Here is a 19,508-nt window from a genome sequence, read left to right on the forward strand (position 1 = left end):
TTTCTTTTAACCACTGCCGAGTGGTTTAACACGGTTTTGAGCGTTTCATGGAATTTCTTACTATGCTTTTAATTACTCCATTCTTTTTCTTATTATCGCTGTTTAAAGGGCGTTACATTTCCCTCGTTCTTTTTATGTATCGTCATGTAACACTTCGATGAGTTGCTTTTTTGTCAACTACGGCTTCACTTAGCATAAACGGATTTTTGCCTATATTGTTGCAATTATTTATGCCTGCCTTCTTGATAAGCTTTGCGTATGTTTCTAATGTCAGTTATTGCGTCGCCATAATATTGTACTATAGTCCCCCTTACCCAACGCCTCAAGTGGAGACTTGAGCGTTTCATGGAATTTCTTACTATGCTTTTTAATTACTCCATTCTTTTTCTTATTATCGCTGTTTAAAGGGCGTTACATTTCCCTCGTTCTTTTTATGTATCGTCATGTAACACTTCGATGAGTTGCTTTTTTGTCAACTACGGCTTCACTTAGCATAAACTGATTTTTGCCTATATTGTTGCAATTATTTATGCCTGCCTTCTTGATAAGCTTTGCGTATGTTTCTAATGTCAGTTATTGCGTCACCATAATATTGTACTATAGTCCCCCTTACCCAACGCCTCAAGTGGAGACTTGTGAAATACTTGGAATAGATAAACATATAAATATTTTCACCTGCTGCCGCAAACAATTATCTGTATTTTATTCGCTGTTACATTCATGGTTGATATTCGAAGTGTTCGTACATTGTGCGTTGCTATATTTACTCTATTCTTACTCCTTCGCTCGTGTACGAGATAAGCAGCCATTTTTCTTAGTCGATTTTCGTCGTCCTTTCGCCATTGCAACATATTCACAATGTCTAAAAATGTTTTAAGTTTGTTCAGCTAGTAGTGCAACGAATAAACCGTATTTTATTTGTCGAAGCTCAATAACGAGCGTCATGTTCAGAGGTAACAAAACTTTTTTTTCTCAAAAACAGCTTTTCGTTCCCACCATTACCGCTAAAAAGCGCCACGAAAGTACTCCTGAAGCCAGGTTTATCCAAAGACGTATCTTTATTGAAATTTCTTCCACAACGTTGGCATTTTAGTCTCATATAATTTATAAGTCGTTTCCTTATTTCTCGATGTGGACGTCGAACTCCACACACCCTAGTGTTTTCCCGTTGTTCTTTCCTTCAATTTTGATGTGGATGCTGTTTCCCTGGAAATCATAAGCAAACAAGAAAAACAGGCTATTGAACAGTTTCGTTGCTTACCACAATATCTAAAGGTGGTGTGAATTCTGGTGGTAAGGCTGAGCTCAAATTTTCTAACCACTGTAATCAACAAAGTCATACCAATATGCGTGATACAAAAGCCTAATCACAGATGTTCCTAATTCAGAATTTCAGACATCAACAGACTTAAATGACCTCGACCGCCAATATTTCTTTAACCAAGACATCTTTATGGTAGCGGCGCTACTAACACAAAAAATGCAGCGGTTGAGAAACACTGCTTATAACTTTAAATAGCCTCTCTCTAACCGTAGCTAATCTCAAAGGTCGTGCTTTTGCTGACTGCATGCGCCGGAAGTGACTTCGGAGTCAAAAACACGTCACAGACGCCATGTTTTGAAGATCACCCGTTTTCGACGCTGTCAAAGTCCGCCACACTGTCGAATTCTCTATCTTGCCAACTGTGATTGGCCCACGGGTCTGCTACGGGCTTTCTCATTGGCCAAAAACGTCACAAACACAGAATTTCACAATATGGCAGAATTTGAGAATGCCTGGAATAGCACTCCAGGATGGCTTTAATTTTCGGTCAGCTGTGAAGCTTGCTTTTTAAAGAACCCAAATTGATGTTCTTGTTAACTTTGAACTAAATGCAGGTGCATTTCTATATGCCGCCACGTTAATCGATCTTCCCCTTACATCTTTCCGGAGACTTCATTTTGCCCATTTGCATCTCTTAGTTTCTTCCGCGTAAGCTTTTTCGACAACGGCTCACTTCTGTGTGCAACCACCCGTGAAAATTGTGGCTACATCAAAGCTAGTAGTCAAATTAGTATCCTTCAAGCCATCGTCATCACCATACGAATACATAATTTCTGGACGCCAGTGAATTATATCAACTTCATAAGTGTGTGCCATAAGAACTTTCAGATGTACGCAAACTGGTGGACTCTCGCTAATTTCACGAAGGTGCTCATTAATCAAAATGTTTCGGTATATATACGTAAAGCTATTCTGTGCTTATTCCACGATACAAATAGTGAAGTCATAATGAAAGGGCAGGGAATTTAATCAGGCTTATAGCTCCACAATATCTCAATGAAAATAAAATAGGTATTTATCGCCGCTACGAGTCAGGAAAAAGCAATAAAGTGAGCACCCCGAATTAAAAGGACATTCATATGCTTTTTTTTTCTTTTGCTGTTTCCTGAATGCACAGTATGTCAGAAGTCCAGGCGCCTAACAATTTTTTTTCTTCATTTCGCAGACTAATTTCATCTCCTTCTTTTACTTTTTACATGCTGAATAATACTTAAACTCTAAGTAGTTTCGCTGCAGTAATTTCTCAATAGTAAATATTAAAATGAGCTTGAATTCCACTCTAATGCAAATTTCAGTCAACGAATGATCCAAGCGGAATCCGCAGAATCAATGATAAATGAAAATCCCAATTATTATGCGCTTCCACTTTTCAATGAAAGTCCGACAAATCTTCCGTAATTGCTTGATGGAATTCGGAGAATTGTTCACATTGACATAACAAATTCCATAAAATTTCTGCAAGATTTCAACGATGGTTTTTAGAGGTTAATTTCTTTTCAATAATTATTTTTTCACTGCAAGGAAAAGAAGAGTCCTGGCCACAAATGCCTAACTCCATCAGAGCGCTAAGCAAACATCACATCATGGGCTTAAAAAGTTTGAAACTTAGATTATCATTATTGGCATTGGCCAAATGAAATTTCTCTTCATTTTATTGAAGGATTGGTGATGCAATCAGAATCATAAGAGTGCCAGAAATACGAATGCTTAGATATTAGTACTCTTAACTGTTAAACAAGTGAATGAGAAGAAGAATTACATTTTCTGCCATTTTCAGTTACTTAGGCCAACTAGCCAGGATTTTATTCCTGGCTTTTTCAAAATCTTAACCCTTTTAGTGCCACTCGGGCACCCAGCCTCGCACAACTTTGGCCGCTGCCGAGTATACTCGTTTTAATTTTCAATTCAATTCAATTCACTTTATTTATCAGAAAATATCCTGACGCGATTCCTGCGCTAAAAGCTCCCAGAAAACCACTTGACGGGGCCAGGAGACCATAGCAAGGTAGCGAACTTCGTACCTTGCAACTCGTGCAAAAAAAAAAAGAAACACTGCGCGAATTCCTTGTTTTTTAAGTATTACCGAGTGGGATCTTTTGTCAGATGCGCAAGTGTCAATTCTAATTGATGATGTATATTACGCAGAACTGCTGTTGTAAGACATAAATACCCCAGAAAGTGGATGGGAAAACGGCGCCGAGGTAGCTCAATGGTGAGAGCATCGCACGCGTAATGCGAAGACGTGGGTTCGGTCCCCACCGGCGGCCACTTGTTTTTTCAGCCATTTTCATTTTCATTAATTTATCATTTCCTTAATTGAATTAGTAAGTACAATTTCCCCTATTTCGTCCTTGGTGTCATTGTTTGTTGGGTTGTTATGATATGATTATTAAAAATCGGGCCCCTCGCTTCCCTTTTTTCTCGTTCATTACATAACGAGGGCTCGAATCTGGCAACATTGATGCCTTCAGGTAGCATATGTGGGTTTATTGACCAGTTGCCTTCCCCCAAAAAGATCACGTACTCGTGACGCCTGTGGCAAAAAGGATGTTCCACATCCGTCACCTAGGTTTGTGAGTGGTGGCGCTGGCTAACACTCCCAGGGTTAGTTCCAGTTGTAAGACATAAATACCCCAGAAAGTGAATGGGAAAACGGCGCCGCGGTAGCTCAATGGCGAGAGCATCGCACGCGTAATGCGAAGACGTGGGTTCGGTCCCCACCGGCGGCCAGTTTTTTCATCCATTTTTATTTTCATTAATTTATCATTTTCTTAATTCAATTATTAAGTACAAGCAATTTCCCCTATGTTGTCCTTGATGCCATTGTTTGTTGCCGTCTGAGGGCAGCTATGGAGAACCAGTGTGGCAGGTCCATCCTCACTTTGACTGATGAGGCTAATAATTCAATGAATTCTGAATTAGACAAAAGCGGCAATTAAGAACCAGTTTTTTATGTAGCATGAAATGTCCGCTGAACTAACATGCGAAAAAAAACGGCTGGGATCGAGGATCGCAAGGGCAGCGATGGCCATGGCTATTGTGGCAGGTCCATCCATAACAGACGACAGGTCCATCATAGATCGAGTAATTTATGACCTGTTCACAAATGATTCCGGCAGAATCCATTTCACCGTGAATGTCCACGTTTATGCGATTACCATTGAAGCGGTTTAGTGACAGATGATATTGCCAACTTCTTCGCTACTGTGTAGCCGAATTACTCAATATTCTGTTACTGATATCTACCTTTCTATAGCTCAAAGCCCCTCGTTCAATGCACGCTCTTGCCCCATTCTGTTCACGTCTGTTCTTTCTGCTTGCTCGGCTACTCTTGATGAGGACTCTCACTTCTGTTTAGCTGATTTCAATTTGCAGTTGCCGACTTCTTCAATTTTTCCCTTTGTTCTGCTTCTCTATCCGGGCACCTCCCACTGACGCACATCCAATCTGGAGGATTGGCCAAGAATGCTCACATACATATTGTCACATGCCCATATGTGGATACCAGATGGTCCAAGTTGTCTATTCGGACACATACACATCGGTACATTCCCAGTTCCACATATTCAGTAGCCCAAACTGTCTATTCTTGCACGTATCAAGTCGGCGTGAAGGAGGTAAGATTCGGACGGACATACCGAAGAGGGTGATGTTCCCAGAGAGTTCTAATCGCATCAATATGGAAATGGATGAAAGCGACGTCGAAGAAACAGCTTCTGTGCGGCATAAAATGTCCACTAAACCAACACGCGCTAACAAAAACCCAGCTGGAGCTAAGACTCAGACGTAAAACAAAAATCGGGAAGTCAAAGGGTCGGCGGTATGCCATCATTTTGTAAAATTCAGATCGCAATGATAGTTTTCAAGATAGCCGTCAGCATTTAACAATAACGTTAAAAGGTCCTGCAATACACATTTCTTCACATACATCCTTTGCACGTACTGGTCATGAATGAAACATAAAATGTTTCCTGTTTTTGTTTTCAAAGATTTCAGATTTTTCAGACATTTTTACAGACCCTGCTTGGACCTGTTTGCAGTATTGAATACAGAGAAAAGAAGATAGAACACTGTAAATAATGAAGCACGCGTGCTATGCAGCACAATACTTCCTTTATCGTGACGGGAGATGCTAAAAGGTGCAGCAATAAACAATTGTATGGAAAAAAGAGGCACACTAGTATTTATCTTACCTGAATCAAAACGCCCGCCAAGGATGGTATTTGTGCGCTCACATTGTTAGTGTAAGTCCCCGCCGCTATGGGACACTTGTTGTTCCATGCCTCAGCTACTTGTTTCTCAACTTTTCCAGTGGCCCCGCACAGCTTGTACGTACTGCGAAATAAAGACTTAATGAGGAAAGAATCCAAATTGATCAGGGCCTCGTCAAACTTTTGAAGAAGAGCACAAGACAAACACAGCGGACAGCCTTTCATTGACCATTTATTTACATTAAATGTGTTCTCTTTTTTAATTATTTTTCCCAATTCAGTCAATGCGAAAAGAACGTGATAAATAACAAAACACAAATATTATGGAACACAATACTTACTATGTCGCGAAAGGTGATGATAAAAGGTGCAGCAATAAAGAAATATCTGGATGCTTCACGCAGGATGTTAAACAGTATTTAGCTTCGCTTAGGCCCTTCGGTCATCGCGAGACCTCGCTTTACTCGACCACTTTCATGTGTAATGAGCAGGCCTGTCTCGCTTCTAATTCTTCTTTACTGTTCGGCCACAGTCATTCTGTTCTAAATAATAGTGTCCATACGTTAAATCCAGAGAATGACAAGTCACCTATTTATACTTTTTATCTCTAGTTTCATCTTTCGTCTCGCTGCTCTTGAAGATGAAGACAATCCATTCAAACCCAGTGGCCCTACTTTTTTATGGTACCTCGAACTGGTCATTTCACTGGTCGCCAGAATGGTGGTATAACAGCGTAATTTAATTCCCAATCGGTCGCGGGATCCATCGGTAATGATTGTGTCTGACCATCGCTAAAGGAGCCCGCTTTCTACCGTAATAACCTAAAGCAGCGCTAATACCTTCAAGGGTGGAAGCTTGCGCGAGTTAGAATTTCATGGCTAAACTAAGCACATGGCGGCAGACGGGCATTCAGAAATAAAGTCAAGCGTGGCACTGACTTCAATTCGTCAACAACAGCGCGGACAATTTCAGTCTGAATGCTGTCAAAGTGGAACGCTTGTTGGTTATCCGTGACGAAGACTACCACGCAGAAGCAGACGGGGACAAAGAAAAGTCTTGGCTTGCATCCGTAAGGTCTACGTCTTCGTCAGCTTGCGCGCTACAGTCGTCGAGTCTTGAATACTGTGCTGCAACGCCATTGTATCATTGCCATTGCTAGAGCTCTCTTAAACAACCATACTAAGATTCATTTAGTTCATTACGACGTCCTTTAGCGGGTGCTTTAGCCTATCGTTCCAAATCCAAACTACTAAAAGCTCCAAAACGGGTTTCTAACCCATAAGTATTATGAAGAAATGAGTCGCATTCGTGGAAATTATTCCACCAATTCCCTGCCCCCTGCCTATAGGCTTTTGGCCCAGTCAAACTGTCTACTCACATGCTGTTGGTCTGCTTGACTAGAAAGCTGTATTGAGACATCTTGACAGGGCCAAAAGCCTATAGGCAGGGTGCAGGGCATTGGTTGAATAATTTCAACGAATGCGATTCATTTATATTTTATTTTCCTGCGTATACGTAGGAAAGCAAAATATATATCAATAGATGAAGTAAAAATTTCCAAAATGCCAGTTCGTAGGGATGTGTCGATACATAGCGTTTCACAGCATACTGACCATGACCCGACCTCCCCGATACAAGGCAGTGTCGATGATCCAGATGTCATGGTAAATTTCAGCTGCGGGCTTCCGTCAACCTTCTGTTTCAGCTCGATGCTGTAGTCGAGCTTCATCGTGCCCCCAACCTTTACGCTAGACAGAGTGACGTCATCGAAGGCAATGATGTCGCTTGCCGTGCTCCCTGTATAGCGGCGTTCAGAAAAGGAAGCAGGAATTTTATCAAGCAGCCTCGAACAATCTATGGCAGTTTAAAGAGTACGCTGTAGTAAATATGAACCTAGACAATATTAGTATATTGCATACGCTTCTGGGGTATGTACAGGCGTCTTTCGCAGAAAAAAACAGGCTCATCATACCACAGTGGTCATAAATCTACGCAAGCTTTGAATACCCTAAAGGTACTTCAGGTAACCTTGGGCCTTGACTGATGAAAGAGGAAGACTGTGTTCCACTGCACATGGATGCTAAAGCAGACAACTGTTGATTAAAATGTTCATGGCCTAGTCGGTGTTTTTCAACCAGCATAATTGCTGCCAGAGAGACAAATACACAGTAAACAAATATAAATGACGGCATGGCAAAGAAAGCATTGAAGGGATTCTCCGTGGGATGTATATATGAAGGAGGCAGTAGGCGCTGAACATCAATAAGTGTACCACCTCTGCTCAGTCAGCCCCTATATGTTAAAATGGAGAACCGACGAGCCATCAAAAACACAACGTCATTTGTCCTGCGGCACAGTCATGCGTTAGCGAAGGAGCAGCCATATAAACGGGCTCTCTAAGCTCCTAAATGTGAAAGAATAAACCAGGTTCGAAGTCACATCGGCAATTAAATATTAATGCATCTGCCAGAAAACGAGAAAAAAGCGGACAATGCTGTTTAATTTTCAGGTATTCACCACAAAATACTTCGTCAGAAATAAAACTAAAGGGTGAATATAATGGAACACCATTAAAAGTACTTGTATTATACTATTTGCTGGATTTTTTATGTGACACGCACAATATTTATGTCTATGTAAATATGTATGGCTGTCTGTGTCCATGACAAGAACATTAGGATCGCCCACTCATATTATCCTCCTTAACCCTTTGTTCAGTCTTGTTAAGCTTGAATTTCTGCCGCTAGTTGGACAAAGCGAATTCCATGAAATACTTTGAAAGCAAAGACAACAGGGTAACTGAATCTTCCTTGAATATATGCTTTATCAGGTTTCTGGTGGCAGGCATTGGTCTTGCTTTTAGATAGAGTAGTATACACCGGAAGCGCTATTCATAGCATTGTTTCAAACGCAAATCCTCTCTGTTCAGATGCTGAAAGAATGCCTAGAAAGGCACAGCATTAAAGTTAACGGCACGAATATTTAGTGCCGTAACTATGCTTCCACATGATACCATTATTTCATTATTTTATTATTTCCATGAATATGTTCCGTATCTGGATTCTACTACCAGGCGTTGACTTTGCTCATACGTATATATTGGCATACACCGGAAGTGCTACTCATAGTATTGTTTCAAACGCAAACCTTCTCTTCTCAGATTCACAAGAAATGTATGGACAGGCACTGCGTTAAAGTTAGAGGCGAGGGTACTTAGTCACAGACCTATATAGGCACATGATACTATTATTTCATATCTGTTTTCATCTGATAGCTCTATGATTCATTTTAACATGTTTTATAAATGATCATGATCATTAGCCAGCTTTTATGTCCACTGCAGGACGAAAGCCTCTCGCAGAGATCTACAATTACCCATGTTTTGTGCCAGCTGACACCATCCCATTCGTTGGGAAACATTTTTTTAACTTTAATTACACATCCTATTCTATATGCCTGCAAATTTTCTAATTTCATATCTGCAATTCCTGGCTACGCTCTCCTTCTCTTAGTACTGATATGCTGACTGCCGTTAGTTACCTTAAGCATTATTTGTCCTGACCGACTGAATTTGTTCCTCCTAATGTCAACTAAAGAATATCGGTGACGTGGCGTGGTGGTAGAACATAGGGTTTCTTTACTCATGGTCCTAAGTTCGAATCGCCGTCCAGGCAACTACATTTACTCACTTGGACTGGCACCTGAACCCCCCTGCCTGAGCCCGCCAGTGGAGCATATGCTAGCCAAGGTGCAACCAAACTTTCAATGGCCACAGAGCTTTAAAAAAATACTCTCTCTGCAGACCAATAATTGGTCTCCTTGATGCAACAATCATCCACTACTTTCCCCGTGGACCTTGTAATAAAGAATTATATTTCGGCTGAAAAACATTTCATCTCCTTCAACGTGTTACTATCCTCAATCTCAGCCTCCAGGGTAAAGCTTGAGAAGCGCATGAGTCTCATTTCCTTTAGTGGCCCAACTACCTATTAAGTCATGTCAGGACAATGTTGAAAGCAATTTTGGGCTTCGAATGTCCTATTGATGAAGCGCATGCTTTCTTTGATAGCTTTGATCAGTGCATAAGGGCCGTCAATCATAATTTCATCGTTTCTTTAAAACGAATTTGCCTGTTTCTTCGGCTTTTCCACTGCTGCTGCTGCTGTTTCCTTGCAAGCCGCGTCAGGTGGTGGTTCAGAGCGTGTATATACTTGACAGGAACGTATCAGAGAGGATAGGTGACGTGATAAACTCGCTGGGACCTTTGCACCGCGTCCAATGTGCACAATGTCATCTGGAGCTCCCTGGGCGTCGCCTGGGCGACGGCTGAAATTATCCGTGACCCCCTACAAAAGTATTATAGGAACTGCAACACTTACTTTTCTACTAACGTGCAACCGTCCGGAGGGGGAGTGTATAAAATGGTAGGGAGGAGGAGGGAGAGGAGGCAGAGAATGGGTAAAACCGATGCAGCCACGAAACCAGCGAATAACAGCCTTGGCACTCGTCGCTCGCAACTCACATACATGGCGGGTGGGCGGGAGAGAAAAGGCGACGTGATAAGGCGAGGAAACGCTTCCGACGCTACTACTATAGGGTGCCCCGGTGCGCGCTCCCCCGAGGCACCCTAGCTACAACTAGACACGGCAGCGCTTGCGGACAAATCGATAAATTTAGGTTCAATGTACGGTACCTTTTTGTTATAACCGGAAAGTCAACACCGTGCAATTTTTTCAAGCGGACAACTGACGCACGGCGTGCAGACTAAGCTGCATTAAAGCACCGCAGCGTCTTCCGCACCAACTCGGGGCGGTCCAGGGAGCCTGTGAAGCGATCGGGAACCTTTGGTTCCCGACCCCTACGCGGGCGATGCCCTCGGCGGGTTCCTAGGGACCCTCTTCCCAGGACGCAAATAAAGTTCATCTGTCTGTCTGTCTGTATCTAGGCAGCACTGTATCACCGTAGAGTCTAGGCGTCGCACTTCAATTCAATACTTACGTGCCGGCCGCAGTAGTTTGGTGGCTATGACACTGCTCAAGATCGCGGGCTCGCTCCCCACCGGGGCACCCACATTTCGACGGGGGCGAAATAAAAAAAAAGCTCGTGTACTTAAGTTTAGGTGCTCGTTAAAGAACCCCAGGGGTCAAAATTATTCCGCACTCTGCCACTACGGCGTGCCTCATAACCCAATTGCGTTTTTGGCACCTACATTCCCATAGTTCAAGTAAAGTTTAACACTTCTGCCATGACGCGATATGCCGAGGCAATGACAATACTAACCTTTTCGGAGATTATGAACAATTGCGCACAACACCACCTCAAGAAAACACCTCTCCCTGTGTGTTCTGTGTACTACGCAGACAAACAGCAGTGGTGCACGCACGGTACCATTTACCATCAACTCACCACTCTCGTATTGCACTAAACGCTGAAGAAGTTAAACATTCGCCCTCAGCATCACTGCTCATTATCGCCAATCAAAGCAAACAGCACAGAAAGCTTCGCTTACGTCGATTCCCACACTGCGTGGGATCCGCCAATTATTCTTTTTTCATATTTTAAGGCACCTTTCTCTGTGCCTTATCTTTCCACCTCCTATACAACCAAACTATTTAATGTTTTTTTTCGAACATTCCACACCTTCGGCCATACATTTCCGACCTGTTCAGATACTTTTCTCATTTTTGTATTATAAATATTTTTCTGTGGCATTTTCTAGCCTTCGACGGCTTTCCGACAATGAATACTATCACACATCAAAATGACTATTACAGCTCAGGTTTAGAGCAGAGGCCGCTGGTTCATCTTCGCCAACTCTGGACAAACTGGCTTCACCTTCTACAGCGAACCATAAGTGAACATAAGAAATTCTATGGTCTTACGTGCCAAGAACAACGATGTGTTGATTATGCGTGCCGTACAGTCGGGAACTCCAGATTAATTTAGACCGCCTAAAGTTCCTTCAAGTGGATCTAAGTCCACACGCGTTCTTGCATTTTACCCCCGCCGAGAGAAACATACCTGAACACCTCTTTATGCTAGGTGTTTGAGTAGCCGCCGACGCCAAGTGAACTAAACCGAGCAACGCTACAGTTACAATCTTCGTCACAGCCATGTCCATGCTCTTTTCAGGTGATCTTCGTGGGCTAACTAAATCGCCGAAACAGCAGCTATCATTTGTCATAATGAGTGCCTGCGATGGAGTCATTTATACCAAACTTTCAACCTCGCTGGACCCATAGACTTGACTACACAAATGGCATGCGTCCCTGTAGTGTAGCGTCAGATGTGACATTAGGTCCTAACACGCGTGGACCTATTCAGGCCATACACACGTTGCTCACAGCTTCAACGCACGCGCACAAGACATGGCCTTCTTCTATACGCTGGATAGAAAATGAAAACTGTGGCGTCCTCGTAGATATTAAGCACGCTCTGTTTTCTAGGAGCGTCCGCGCGTGATAAAAAAAGGCGATTCCAATGACGGCATTGGATTAAAAACGGCTAACACTTTGAACACCGGCAACTGGCTCCCAACGTTCATGACTATAGTCTAGGCAAAGCGCGAGAAAATGAGATCGCGAGCGAAGCGCCAGTCGTGAACAGAAACTCTTGATGTCGTGCAGCCAACAATGTTCTATGTAGATCCCTATTTTTATTAAACTTTCATCCGTCTGTTATAGAGCACGAGGACACGGACTAGATTCGCGGCCGCCACCGCTGCACTTCAATAACGACGGAATGCTAAAGAGCTCGTGTACTTCGAATAAGTAATACACTCCAAAACTCCCCATGGTCAACGTTTATCTGGCGCCCCTCGCTACGGTTTCTGCACTCGCCAAGATTTATTTGTGTGATGCTAAACACAATCAGTCCACTGCTTTGAATGTCCACGGAGAACAGGCGATATCTGATAGAGTTGTCAGCGCACAACTAGCTCGCAAGGTGCGAGGCCCAAACCAACCCGATATGTGACCTATATCATCATCATCAACTCATTTTTATGTGCACTGCAGGGCGAAGGCCTCTCCCTGCGACCTCCAATCACCCCTGTCTTGCACTAGCTGATTCCAACTTCCGCCCATGAATTTCCTAACTTCATCAACCCACCTCCGTCCTCGTCTGCGCTTCCCTTTTCTTGGTACCCATTCTGTAACTCTAATGTTGCACCGGTCCTACGCATTACATGGCCTGCCCCGGTCCATTTTATTTCTCTTCATGTCCATTAGAATATCGTATATTCCAGTTTGCTCTCTGATAGACACTGCTTTCTTCCCGTCTCTTAACATTGGGCCTAAAATTTTTCGTTCCATCGCTCTTTGTGCGGTCCTTAACTTGTTCTCGAGCTTCTTTGTTAACCTCCAAGTTTCTGCCCCGTATGTTAGCAATAGGTAGAATGCAATGATTGTATGCTTTTATTTTCAACAACAGCGGTAAGCTCCCAGTCAAGATTGGGCAATGTCTTGCGTGTGCACTCCAACCCAAATTTATTCTTCTGTAAACTTCCTTCTCTTGATCAGGGTCACCTATGAATAATTGACCTAGATAAACGTACTCCTTTACAGACTCTAGAGGCTTACTGGCGATCCTGAATTCTTTTTTCCTTGCCAGGTAATGGAACATTATCTGTCTTCTGCATATTGATCTTCAACCCCACTCTTACACTTCCTTGGTTAAGGTCCTCAATCATTTGTTGTAATTCAACTCCATTGTTGCTGTGACCCCACCCCCATTGTGACTCATCGTCACCTATATCCCCATAGTGACCTATATAAGTAAACATCAAAACCATAATTGTTGATATTGATAAAATGTGCAAGATTGCAGCAAATGTTTCATTCGTGCTGTTGCAGAGATAATTGTCGGATATACGAGGCGATCTTTTTCATATAGTATATATGGGGTTTTATATATATATATATATATATATATATATATATATATATATATATATATATAGGGTTATATGTAGTATAAAGCATGCGAAATATCAAGCACGAGGTCTGTCGCAAAATATTGTCCGGTAGGTTTAGAAAATTTTCACTCATTTTCATACGCATCAGTGTCGTCACCTTCTATAAGACACAATAGGCACCGGGCGCGGGATGAATTTGGACCGGTGGCGCCTTCATGCGGCGGCGCCGCGAAAGTAATGGCATGTGGCGGCCGGGCCGCGCGCAGCTGGAGCTGCCGTGAAACCACGTCTGATCAAACATGTTGCGTTTTTGGGTGCACCAACAGTTACTGAAACATGACTGAAGCTGGTTAGGCCATTCAATTCAATCGTTGTTCATCGCGGCATCGCGTTTTCAGGCGGAAAGTCTGTATATGTGTGGTCTTTATAAAGGCAACAGCGCGTTCAGTGCTCACAATTGAAACGCGATACTCGAATCGCATGGTCGCCAGCGCTTTTTGCACTGACTGTAAGCGCTGGGGACACCAAACTGATGCATTGTGGTATAGAGGGAAAGCGAGAACCTTCGTAACGCATTATGACTGCATTTGGTCCCACGGCGCGCACCTGTGGCTCGAAAAGAAGAAGAAAAAAAAAAAACGGCGGCAGCCGCGCGCTGCCAGCGCTTCAATCGCTGGGCACTGTACATTTCCGACGCTGATTTGGTATAGTCTAGTTGTTCTAACGTTAATAAAAGAGCCGTTCATACGCAAGAGCTTCGTGCCCCGTTTGCCTGTCTTCGCCTCCGCAGTGTAACGGCTCCGGAGCTTGGGAACCGAAGGCGAACACTCAGATTTGTAGTCATTTTGCCGTCTTATCAGTGTATCAGTGTTCCTTTTAATGTACATTTGCCTTCCTAGTAATTCCCAACTCTGGTTGCGTCCGGCACATGACTGTGCTGTGCATCGACGAGGAACGGCCACGCAGTGGCGTGTTCGCACTCGCCGCCATCGACGTCTCCCGTCGCGCTAAGCTATATAAAATGAGCCGTGACTGCAGATTGGGCTAGTTTATAAGCAATTAAGAATGGGGAAGCATTGCAAAGATAAAAGAACTACAACGGACAGAGAACGGGAACTTACTGACACATGTACGATCGGCGAAGCAGGTCAAGAAACAGAATAAGGAAGACCTATGTCTCCTATTTTTTTTCTGTCCATAATTATTGTGTTCTTCGCCTATTTACATGATTAAATACGCGAGAATTAATGTTAATGTGCACAGCAAAATAACAGCTGGAATATAACTGCTGGAGTTCCATGTCTTAGCTTGCCGCGGAGCTCCGTTCGCGTGGTGCATTTGCATCGCAATTTGCGCTCGTTTTCTGCTTTATATACTACTTGATGCCACGAATGTGATCTGCCTCGTACAGGTGACGACCTTTCTCAAAAGCAGACACACGAAAATGCGTTTTCCGGTGCGTCAGCCCTTAAAACCCGCAGTGCCAAATCACAGGAAGCACCGAGCGCCTTCGTCCCGTCGTCTGCTTCACATGCCAGTGCTCCGACAGCTGCCGTTCGCGGCGCTGTTCCCCAGCATATCGCCGGCGCGCCGCTGGCGCCTTACAACGGCCGCCCGGTGCCTATACACTGGTTTCACCTCTTCGTCCGTTTCTGGCAGCCTCATTGGAATTCCTCTTCTGTTAAACACTTTAGTAGCGATGTTTCGGCTTCTCTGCGGAACATTGCGAAGAAGGCTCCTGTGGGGGAGCCGAAACACTAACAAATTTAAATCCCTTTCTTTTTTCTTTTTTGTTGTTGTTGGTGGTGGTGTCCCGACCACTTCTTTAATATAAACAAGGAGATGTTGGCACTGAAGTATTGTCCGGCTACTCTTTTTTCACATGGGCGATATACATGACATGCATATCAATGCAATTAATGTGAGAAATATCACTTAATAGTAGGTAATGACAAAAAATAAAAATTCATTCTAAAATGACACATAGTCTCACTCGTGTTAAGAGTAAGAAACTCCACATGCAGATACAGCACATATACAAATTGCGCAGGAGATAAAAGCACGTAGTAAAATTAACCATTACAACTAACGCAAACACTACAATTGCAATACAGATACACGAACTACTAGGAAAAAATGCAGTTGCATTTTTCCACTAGGAAAATGCATTTTTCCACTAGGAAAAAATGCAGTTTTAAAAAATAAGAATGAGACGTTCTGTTTAGTCCACAATTTTAATTATCTTACTCTTCTGTGCCCCCACCCCCAATCTCGGTCGTCTTCGTCCTTATCTTCAGGCAGGGTAAGCTTCAGGCACTTCCCAATCGTATATAAAATATAATGCGCATACGTGCAGTGAGGTTTTGATGGCACGCTTCAGCCGTCGACGATCAATTCAACTAACATGTCCCAGTAGTCCAGCTAACGTGCACCAGTAGCCCATCCATAAAATGAACTTTCAGCTTATAAAACGGAGTATAAATTCTGCTGTAAGAAGTTGTCATCCATACATGTCCAAGAACGTGTTCGCGAACTGTCCCTGCCATCTCTGTAAGATCATATATAGACGCCTACATATAGCGGAAAATTTCACTTACACTCACTGTAGGTGTTCATTGGATATGGCATTATACTGGCGTGAATGAGGTCGCGTGTTTCATTCCCAGCCGTGGAGGAACCGATAAGGAAAAGGGAAAGGGAGCCCTTGGAAAAGGGAAAGGGAACCCTCGGTCCCCTTTCTTCTCGTTCATTACATAACGAGGGCTCGAATCCGGCAACATTGATGCCTTCAGGTAGCATATGTGGGTTCATTGACCAGTTGCTATCACCCAAAAAGATCACGCGCTCGTGACGCCTGCGGCAGAAAGGATGTTCCAGATCCGCCCCTAGGTTTGTGGGTGGTGGCGCTGGCTAACACTCCCAGGGTTAATTGTAGTTGTAAAACATAAATACCCCAGAAAGTGGATGGGAAAGCGGTTCCGCGGGAGCTCAATGGTGAGAGCATCACACGCGTAATGCGAAGACGTGGGTTCGTTCCCCACCTGCGGACAGTTGTTTTTTCATCCGTTTTCATTTTTCCATTAATTTATCATTTCTTTAATTCAATTAGTAAGTACAAGTAATTTCCCCTATGTTGTCCTTGGTGTCATTGTTTGTTGGGCCCTCGGTTCCCTTTCTTCCTGTTTTATGCATTGAAGCACAAAGTTACCTGGAACGTCCATGCATTTCGTCGGACACTTTGAAAATTAATATCTCGAAACTGGTTCAGTCCTGAGAATTCGTTCCAAGTGATTACGCCTTGCGAACTCAGCTGCTATAATGCATAGATTGAAAGATGTGCCGTACTAAGCAGCAGTGGAAGCTTTGTTGCACATTCACAAGTGCAATACCCTAAATATGCACTCTTTTATTGTTTAGTTTTGATCGAAAGGCGAAACAATGGCAGGGATAGCAAGCATGGGAGAGGAGGCCTGTACTACTGCGCAGCGTGAACAGCACCCCGGGTGTTTCCAGGTGTCGTAGGTGTATTCGACGCCACGGTGATTGCGTATGTGGCGAAACTGTCTGGTTGGAGCTACGGTGGCCTCGCATGTTCAAATGAGGATGATGGTTTACTGGAATTCCCTTTTAAACGGGATAATGAAAAACAGTGCTGGTCAAAGATCAGGTAAATGTATCATGACCTACATTCAATAAACTGAGGCGATACGTATTTGAGATTCAGACACAAGATAGAAGCTGAATAAGTGTATCCGACACAATATTCGCCATAAGTATCTTAAAACACATTGATACATTTGTTAATTCCTCACTGTAGAGCCTGCTGCCATTTCACAGGTGTTTACTTGCAAATATTCTCCAGCTAGCCGACATACTTCCTTGCAAATCTATTGTACTAACATGTATGAAGTGTTTACGGTGTTCAAACAATGTACTATATCGCAATTCTACAAGTCTACGGGGCCGTACGGACGTGCAGCAGATCAGGGCAAATACGTTGACTAATCTGCTATTTTTTCATGCCGCTTTTGACATCGGTATGGCGCATTGGTTCTAGGACCACTCGTAAAGCAACTGAAGGTCTTCTGCTGCTAGGTGTTCGTTTTTATAGTTTCGTAATTGCCTAAGAGTAGACTTCAGTGCGTAATCTGCATATTACAGATGTAATAGGCTCAAATTGTTCGATTGATATAAAATGTTTATAAATAATACATCGCGCTATGTAGTTTTTTTCTAGGCATAAGTAAGCGGTGGTAAACGTAGATTCGGTTATAAAGACATATAGACTTAGACACGCCAATAAGTTAAACAAACTAGCTCGGTGACACGTGTCGTCACCCAGTTTTAAAGAGGATGCGCACATCATCCTCGTCATCATCATCACTGCAGCTGCATAATGGATTTACGCCAATGTTCATAGTGGGTGTAAGTTTAGGTAAAGTTAAAATTCAACTGGAGACGACAGCGGGAAGGCATAGGTTTGACGATAATGACGGTGAATACCATTGATTGACGACGATGGTGACAACAGCACGATGACTGATTGTACCTTAGGGATAAAGCGTTACAGCTGTTTCTATTCCGATCTGGACCTTTCCGAAAGAAGTGCACCGGTTTAAGGTGGCCGATCCCTAAGGTGATGAAATGTCACATGGCGCCCACTCACTGAAGGGAAATTAATTGTTGCTACGCGACACGATGCGCCCGTTAACTGTCTTAAAGCGCTAGCTTCCGCCTGGGTAATCGTCAAAAAAATTATTTTCTGTGTCCATGCAAGCGCCTGCGGCCAGATGGGTAGAGCATTGGGACCATGACCTAACACTCGCACACATGTTTCTATCATGCCAACGTCAACTGGCTCTTTGAACCGACTGGCATGGTCTTGATGTCACGTAAAATGAGCGAAAGCACGTGAGCACCTAACGAGTTCTCATTTGACCACGCTCTTACCACTGTATTTCTCGTGTGTCACGACTGCAAGAGTGTCAGTTTCTTCCTTTCATAGCTCGGGGCAGCTAAAGCATTGAGACGCTAAGTTAGCCTACAGCATCTTCAGGATCTGCGTGGCCGAACACAATGAGAAAAATATATTGAGGCCGGCACCCGCTTAATTAAGGAAAATTATCGCGGAGCACTCCTCATATTTAGCTCTAAAATGAGCCTTTGCGAGCTAAACGTTCTTGCTGCTCTTGTTGTCTTAGATTAGGCCAGCGCTGCGTATCCTTGGCTGTTCTGACACAGTGTTGTAGAAGCAACGGTCACCTTCTTTGGTCGAGGCAAGTTTGGAGGCCGAGAGCCGAAGCAGCTGTCCAAAGTGGCGATTCTCGCCCGGTGTCCAATCATTGCACCAATGAGAGCGCACCACCGCGCCAGGTGCGCGCTAGTTTCGCGGTGTATGCGTCTCTAGCACATGAAGGGAGCGTATCTTCGAACTGTTGCGGGTAATATGGCCTTCGTGCTCAGACGACTCCGAACACCCAAATTATCGTATGGTCGCGTGACTCCCCTTAAATGGACCCTTAATACATAGATAATTCAGATTGGCTATATTCAAACTCGTAAGTTAGCTGATCACTTCACACTGCTCACAAAAACCACGAAACTGGGTTTTATCATAAATTTATTTCTTTACTACTTCATATATCCTCATGATTTTTCAGCATTCTAGAGATTATTAAATCTGGTTTAGGATTGTGGTATTACATTGCCGAAATTCTAAGCCGAAAATTATTTTGTGAACCTAAATTTTAAATATTACTTTGCGTGACTTTCCTGACAGCTTGTAATAAATGCCTCGCTATAAAACTAGTAGCCTAATGGTTAGAATAACGGGTTGCAGTGCTGGAAGTCATGCGAATTATCCTATCATTAGACATTTAAATTTTCTTTCTAATGAAGAGGCCAGAAACGATGCCAGAAAGTAACCTAGCTATCGGAAAGTGCCCAGCTGACGCAAAGAATGCTTCGCTTTTGTCAGGCGGCTGGAGTCAGCCACATGGCAATGTAGTTAAAGGTGGGCACGGGGAGGCGCGTAGGTGCTGCAGTATTAGAATGCAGT

The 19,508-nt window shown here is 43.4% G+C and overlaps 1 protein-coding gene across 1 annotated transcript; it reads right to left on the reverse strand.

Moving 5' to 3' along the window:
- Positions 1-1,075: 1,075 nt before the first annotated feature.
- LOC119463842 (uncharacterized) lies at positions 1,076-11,662 on the reverse strand. The gene is made up of 3 exons (XM_049656640.1): positions 11,557-11,662; positions 7,149-7,332; positions 1,076-1,206 (listed from the first exon to the last, which is right to left on the reverse strand). The coding sequence occupies exons 1-3, from the start codon at positions 11,654-11,656 to the stop codon at positions 1,155-1,157; spliced, it is 336 nt and encodes a 111-aa protein (XP_049512597.1). The 5' UTR covers positions 11,657-11,662; the 3' UTR covers positions 1,076-1,154.
- Positions 11,663-19,508: the final 7,846 nt, after the last annotated feature.

Source organism: Dermacentor silvarum, chromosome 9, assembly GCF_013339745.2.
Source record: "Dermacentor silvarum isolate Dsil-2018 chromosome 9, BIME_Dsil_1.4, whole genome shotgun sequence".
Taxonomy (NCBI): domain Eukaryota; kingdom Metazoa; phylum Arthropoda; class Arachnida; order Ixodida; family Ixodidae; genus Dermacentor; species Dermacentor silvarum.